Source organism: Juglans microcarpa x Juglans regia, chromosome 2S (genome assembly GCF_004785595.1).
Source record: "Juglans microcarpa x Juglans regia isolate MS1-56 chromosome 2S, Jm3101_v1.0, whole genome shotgun sequence".
NCBI classification, from domain to species: Eukaryota; Viridiplantae; Streptophyta; class Magnoliopsida; order Fagales; family Juglandaceae; genus Juglans; species Juglans microcarpa x Juglans regia.
The window spans coordinates 23,372,953-23,380,077 of record NC_054597.1 but is presented as its reverse complement, the minus strand read 5'-3'; the positions used below and the strand labels follow the sequence as shown (position 1 = coordinate 23,380,077).

General features: G+C 36.1%; 1 protein-coding gene across 1 annotated transcript; it reads right to left on the bottom strand.

The window, feature by feature from the left end:
- Positions 1-237: 237 nt before the first annotated feature.
- On the bottom strand, positions 238-926 carry LOC121252807 (auxin-binding protein ABP19a-like). The gene has a single exon (XM_041152625.1). The coding sequence runs from the start codon at positions 893-895 to the stop codon at positions 266-268; it is 630 nt and encodes a 209-aa protein (XP_041008559.1). The 5' UTR covers positions 896-926; the 3' UTR covers positions 238-265.
- Positions 927-7,125: the final 6,199 nt, after the last annotated feature.

The following is a 7,125-nucleotide window of genomic DNA, read 5'->3' as shown; positions in this document are numbered from 1 at the left end:
ATGCATGATCATGTTAATTTGATAAATTTGTGTTTATCCTTATTTTGTGATCACTTGGAAACCGTAGGTTCCCATCTGGAATAGACAAACCAAACCTAGCTAGCACATTTATTCATCTTCAAATTGGCATTTGCCTTCAACAGAAATATTATTACCCAAATCAGTCAGAATGCCCTCCCTCATGAAGCATACAATCAAAGTTCTTAAAAACAAACAATAACTCACAACAGTACCTTCTTTTTATTAATAGACTGATTCAAAGACCTTAGCCAGTGCCACCAAGAATGGCTTTAAGCTTCATAATCTGAGCTTCATCAAGGAATGTAGTTGCCGCTATGATGTCAGTGGGTAAGTCATTTTTAAACAAAGCGAAGGGCAGAAGCTGGACACTTGGGGTTGCGCTGCTGAAGCTAACAAATCCAATGGTCGTAGAACTTCCAGCATTCATTTGGAAGTGCGGTAATCCTTGAGGGAAAACCATAAGATTACCCTTCTCAAGAGTTTGTGTGTAAACTTCATTAGTTGAGGAAACGAACCCTGCAAATATTGTTCCTTGCACAACAAGTAGGACTTCTGAACCTCTAGGATGTGTGTGAATTGGGAAAACTCCCCCGACCACAATGTCCACACGAGCCAAAGAAATTCCAAGGCCGTTTACACCCAGAAAGTCTGAGGCAAATGCAGTGGTCACCTCAGCTTTGATTATATTGGAGGAGTTGCCTGGAATGCCTAGGCCAGAGAAAACAAAATCATTCACTGTGACAGCTGCAGGCTTCTTGCATGCGTAGCCTGTAGGGCTTTCAGGAGCTTCGAAGTCAGCTACACAGAAGTCTTGCACAACAACATGGGAGGTGGAAAGGAGGAGAGAAAAGATGAAGATAACTAGAGATATCATCCTAGCGGCTATTTTAGGTGTGTGTTTCTGTGTTTCTTTGACAGTAATCTAGTACCATTAATATAGAACTAGGGCTACAACCCGATTTGAAAAAGTCGGGTTTGTACCCGACCTGACCCGACCCGACCCGAAAAACTTCATCAAAGGTGCCAATCCGAACCGACTCGACCCAAACAAAATCGAACCGGCTCGAACCCGTATGACCCGACCTTTAAAAGCAAGGTCGTTTTCATGCTTCCAGAAACGAAAACCAATTCATTTAGGAAAAAAAAAACATGAAAACTGATTCAATGATTTACAAACCACGGGAGAGGAAGAGAGAGAAGGGGTCTTGGGATTGAAGGAGAAGATCTCGAGCTGAGGTGAGGCATCCCCAAGCCTCGACCTGCCCAGCACCAGCAGCTGCAACGATGGCAGCAAATCCGCAAACGGCGTCATTTAGCTCGAGCAAAGTTACACTGAAGGCAGAGAACCAGATCTGTAAATGGCATGCTGAATTTGATCAGGGGGAGACCCGCCTTCTTGGAAGAATTTTTCTTGGTATCTCTAATTAGTTTCTTTTCTTTCTCCCAATTCATCTCTGGTTTTCGTCTCGCAAATTTTCTGTATGGTGAGCTTGCATGTGGGCTGTGTGGGCAGCTAGTGGTTTGGGTTTGAGGAATCAAAGGTCCTAAATAATGATATTTGTTCAAACTTGAGAGGAGAAACAGTGCTAGAAAAATAGAGACGGAACACATTCTGAAGGGTTTTTTCTCTATGGCGTTTTAATGGAGTCTTCGCCATGAGAGGAAAGGTTTTTAATGCAAAAAGAAAGAAATTGGAAGATATGAGTATAAAGTGTGCAAAGGCAATAGAGAGGGGAGAGAGAGAGAGAGAGAGAGTAAGAGGCAAAGGATGAAACTGAACCTTCAGAACTTGTGCTTCTCGAGGCATACCAACGGCTAGAAATGATGAAGCTTTATTAGAGATGTAAAGTTGGTGTCAGAGCCAGTAAAAAAAAGTTGCGGTAGTCACTCGTACGCATTAACTTCTATGGCAAGTTTTAAATTTATAATCGGTGGAATTAATACCCGAAAAACAAATCTGACATTAGGCGGGTTGAGAACCGATTTGTAATGACCGGTCATATTATTGGACGGATCTGATTAAATAAATCGGATCAATCGGTTCGTCGGCCCAAGTGTAGAGGCCTATATAGAACTTGGATTTCAAGCCGTAGCAAGTGGCCTTTTGGTTTGGAGCCCCCACACAGTACTACACCACGTGCAAAAGCAAGAAACGACTGATATATATAGTATGTCAGCTTTGGTATTTTCTAGGACAAGAACCAGAAGTATCTTTTCGTTTTAAAAGCAGGAAATTGGCGAGAAAAACCCCCAGATATCTCCCATTACAAAAGGAGTCATTCATGCTTTCTGGAGTTTTAACTAGATCAGTACTCATCAAGCTGTCTAGCTTTTTCTGGCCACACAATTCCAGTTTCTGATCATCAATAGCAGGCTATGTTTGGACCAGCCACTAGAAATAATCAAGAAAATTAATTCATCTGTTGTCTTTTATTGATCAAATTATTACCATCATTAGCGTACGAGTTAAGGAGGTATCCTCAGAGTCTGCCAAGGTTGTATGCCTGTTGAGGCGAATCTTAAAGAAGGAGGACTGATATTCTCTACTAATTCCCTATATTTTAAGTGTTTAGAGATGCATCTATGTATAACTTAGGTACGTTTAGATACAGAAACGGTTTTATCTCATCTCTTTTCATCAATAATATTTTCATCTTATCCCATCTCATTAAAATTATAACTTTTTTAAATTTTCACACAAAATATAATAAATAATTCAAAATTTTCAAATCTTAAAACAATAATAATATTAAAAAATAATATTCTAATACTATTTTATTCAAGTTTTAACTTCTAAAACTATTTCATCTCATCTCACTATCCAAACGGGACCTTAATTGATATCTCACTATCTCTTATAGTGTTTGGTGGAACAATATTGTTTATTTTATTTTTGACCTGATCAATTAGTTGGCAACCGAAACTAATTGATCTAGTCTTCCGAACTAGATTATAAAGAACTCGTGTGGTCCAACCCAAAATTGTAGGGATAGAAATGTGGGCATAAGAAGGCATTTGGACAGCTAGGAGGTGTCAATGATGCAAGTCTTCCACAGTACTCTATATGGCTGCCATGCATGGAAATATGTGGATGTCAGGGCTTCCCAATTCTCATGAAAATCAGTCTTTCTTAAGGTAAAACTAATTAAGGATCAACTAATTTAATCTAAAAAGATATATTTGCATACTAATTAAGAGATAACGAGTCAAATAACTATAACATAAGATTTCCAAATGACATCTTTGGACATCAGTACTCTATAACTAAAAAGCTTCAGCCCATATATATATATATATAAATTTACAATTAATCATGTATTGACCTCTCACAGTCATGTTTGTAATAAACGTGAGACAGTCTTTTATATCATGACACATAGTATATATGTAATGCTATTTTTCATTTTAAATTTTGTAACCCTAATCAGTCGCATGCAACTTAATTAATCTAACATCATACATTCTAAGTGGCTTCATATCATGTATCTAAATCAATTAGTCATGTGATTGAAGATAACAAAATTTAGATTGAAAAATTTAGTGTACTCGTGTATTAGCAAGAAGAGTCCAATGGTTACATCAATTCACGCACACTTGCGCGAATTTATAGCCCATATTATTAGGAATAAGAAAGAATTAAGAATCCTATAAATCCAGCGTCCAATAAGGGTGTGCATCCGAACCGGATTTTTTTCCGATCCGGTTAAAAATCCAGAAAAATCGGATGAACCAGGGCGATTATTGCCCGGATTAAACCCAGACGGATAGAAAATTTCTTCTACCCGCCCGGATGCAGTTACGGATGCCGGAAATCCATATTTCGTATCTGGTTTTAAAATCTTTCGTTTTGCTATTAACTATTACGTTTTCCAATGATGAGTAGACCTGTCCAGTTCAATTGTACAAAATGATGTCAGGTCCCAACTCCCAAGTGTTGTAAATTGTAATTCCCCAAGTCGGCAAGTTAGGTAATTCTTCATTTCTTAGTTTTCCCACAATACTCTCTCTCTCTCTCTCTCTCTCTCTCTCTCTCCAGAAACCCTAACTCATATTATGAGCTACCGTCGTCCATGTTCATCACAGAAAAAATTGTCGGTATGTCTCTCTCTGTTTCTCTCGCTCTCTCTCTCTCTCTCTATGTATGTCTCTCTAATCTTGAATCTTGAATCTGGGTCTGGTTTGATTTTGTTTTTTTTTTTTTGTTTTTGTAATCTCTAGTCTATTTTTGATTTTTTTCTTGCTATTAATCTCTCTAGATTCTGCGATTGTGTTCATTAAACATTTTTTTCCATTCTTTTTGGTTTGGATCTAGGTTTGGTTTGGGTTTTTTTTTTTTAATCTCTAGTCTATTTTTTATTGCTATTCATCTCTCTAGATGTTGCGTGTTAAGAATCTGAAGTTCTCTATTTGTTTTGCCTTCCTTTTGGTTTGGATCTGGGTCCCGGGTATTTTTCTATTTGTTGTTCTTTTTCCTGATTTCTAGTTTATTTTCAATTTTTTTTTCTTCCTAGTCATCTCTAGATGTTGTATGTCAAGAATCTAAAGTTTTCTATTTCTTTTTCCTTTCCTTTTGGTTTGGATCTGGGTATGTGGTTTTTTTGTTTTTGTTTTTTATTTTATTTATAGTCTATTTTCCATTTTTTTTTCTTGCTAGTCATCTCACTGGATGTTGGGATTATGTTCATTAAACTTTTGTCTCCTTCTTTTTTGGCTTGGATTTGAGTTTTATTTATTTATCCTAATCTCTAGTCTAATTTAAATTTTTTTTCATGCTATTCATTTCTCTGGATGTTGTATATCAAGAATCTGAAGTTCTCTATTTCTCCACTACGTTCATTAAACTTTCTGTTTTTCCTTTTTGGTTTGGAACTGGTTTTGGTTTGATTTTGTTCTTTTCTCTAATCTCGAGTTTGTTTTTTATTTTTTCTTGCTATTAATCTCTCTGGATGTTGTGACTAAAGCCATTTTTCTAACTTTCCATTCCTTATTGACACACTCCATATCATTTTTTCTCTATATATATGAATACCATTTGGGATACGATTTTTTACGAATTATTGATTTTCAGTTCTTTCTTTGTCACAACTCACAATGAAGATGATATGGGGGCTTGACGTCAAATATGCTTCCACAGTTCTTGGCTACTGTTTCTGAATTTTTCACTATTTGTTCCTTGTAAAGTTAATGACTTGTAGTACGATGTAAACAATAATATAAAATCTGTAGTGTATTGTGTATGTTATGTCTATTATTATTTATTTTGTTTTATAAAAATTTGAATAGGCAATAAAAAAGTTCAAAAAATGCCTATAAAAATGACAAATATAAAAGCCTACAAAAAAAGCCTCTTAAAAAGTGTAAATTTCTTTTAAAAAAAAAATGCGTGTAAAAACTAGAAACATAATTTTTTTGGAAAAAAAAGTATAAAATCTGGATATCTGCCCGGGTTTCATTATCTGCCTGCTTTTAAAAAGCTAGATCCGGATCCTCCCGGATATCCAGATACGAATCCAGATGCACAACCCTAACCTGGAGTGGCATGTTTTTGTGGAAAAGAACTGCCCAGTACTGATCATCAGTATTTTGAACGATAATGAATTATTAATGCCTACGAGCGAGGGTTTGATTTTAAAATCATTCACCATCAATATAATTATGATAAGTACAACCTTATCATCTATATACAATATTGTAGGGTCCAAATTTTTTTACGGGTCAAGGAACAAAAACTGATCAATATTCCCTTCCTCATTCCATTTTGATATCAGATCAAGATATATTTCGATTGGCTCAAGATCGAGTTTAACAGAGACAAAAACCTATCTTGTTTAATTTGGCATAATTTGCAAGTTGTCTGAACTTTTACTTTTTTTCTAAAATCAATAAGCTATATAGGTTATAATAATAATAATAATAATAATAATAACAACACAAGACCAGTTAAGCTGGTCCCTTGTATATTTATCAAAGAAGGAAAATGATCCAGTTACAACTATTTTACTACTACTTTACAACTCTACATAAAATGATTAAAGGTAATTTTGTATTATTTTTAAAATTTATTTTTATTGGTCTATCATAATTGTATCAGTTGATTGAAAATGAGTTGTCTAATAGTTGTAAAAAAAATTGTAAGTATATTCTTACTCTTCTCATAAGTTGACAACAACCCCCCTTCTCCCAAAGACCTATTGCGCTGCAATTGGTTTCTCCTGCTGCTAATGCTGCAATATCTGTACAACCCATATTGTAGATCCTAAAGTATCAAAAAATAAAGTCCTTGCCAAATCATCTGTAGACTACAATTTTAAGAGAACATGAAGTTGATCATTTAAAGAAATAACTGGAAGACAAGAAAGAATCCACTTATTATCGATATGAGAGGAGAAAACATCGCAAATTGCATCTAAACCTCTAAATGTTGTAGCTCCAATAGAGTAAACTTGGCTGACTACTTATTTTCCTTCACCTAATAGGAAAAGATGACAAATCAAGAAGATTTGAAGTTCCAACCATAGTTGAGTTCGTAGGTTTCGTATTGGCAAGAAGAAATTAGAGCTATTTCTAGAAGCGACAAGAGGGTTTTGCATGGATTGTGACTTCAAATGTAATACCAAGGCCCAAACCTGGCCCAAGTCCGTGAAGAAGCCCTACTCACTTGTAGGAACGATGGCGTTTTGGTAAGTGGGTTCCCTCTTTTCTCTGCCATCCCCCGACGGTTTCTGTTTTCCCCCTTTAGTTTTCTCTCCCTTGTTATCCTTTCTCCCCATGCACCCTTTACATGCCAATTTTGTTCCTCTCAACAAATTCCACCCTTGTAGTTTTCTCCTTCCCTTTCTCTATTGTGCATTGTCTATGCCCCTCTATCTGTCTGTTTCTCCATGCCACACTCAAACTGATGGGATCCAAAGTGGGTCTAGTCTTAAAGATCTTTTGCAAGTTTTGGATGGGCCAATCACAAGATTAAGAGTCAAGAAGATCAAGAAAGCAATACAAGAATTGTTACAATCTACTTGAGACGAAACTAGTAAGAGTAGACCCACTTTGGTTTCCATCATTCCCCTCTCCTCAAAAGGATTCAATCTCAAATCTCCACCTGCATCA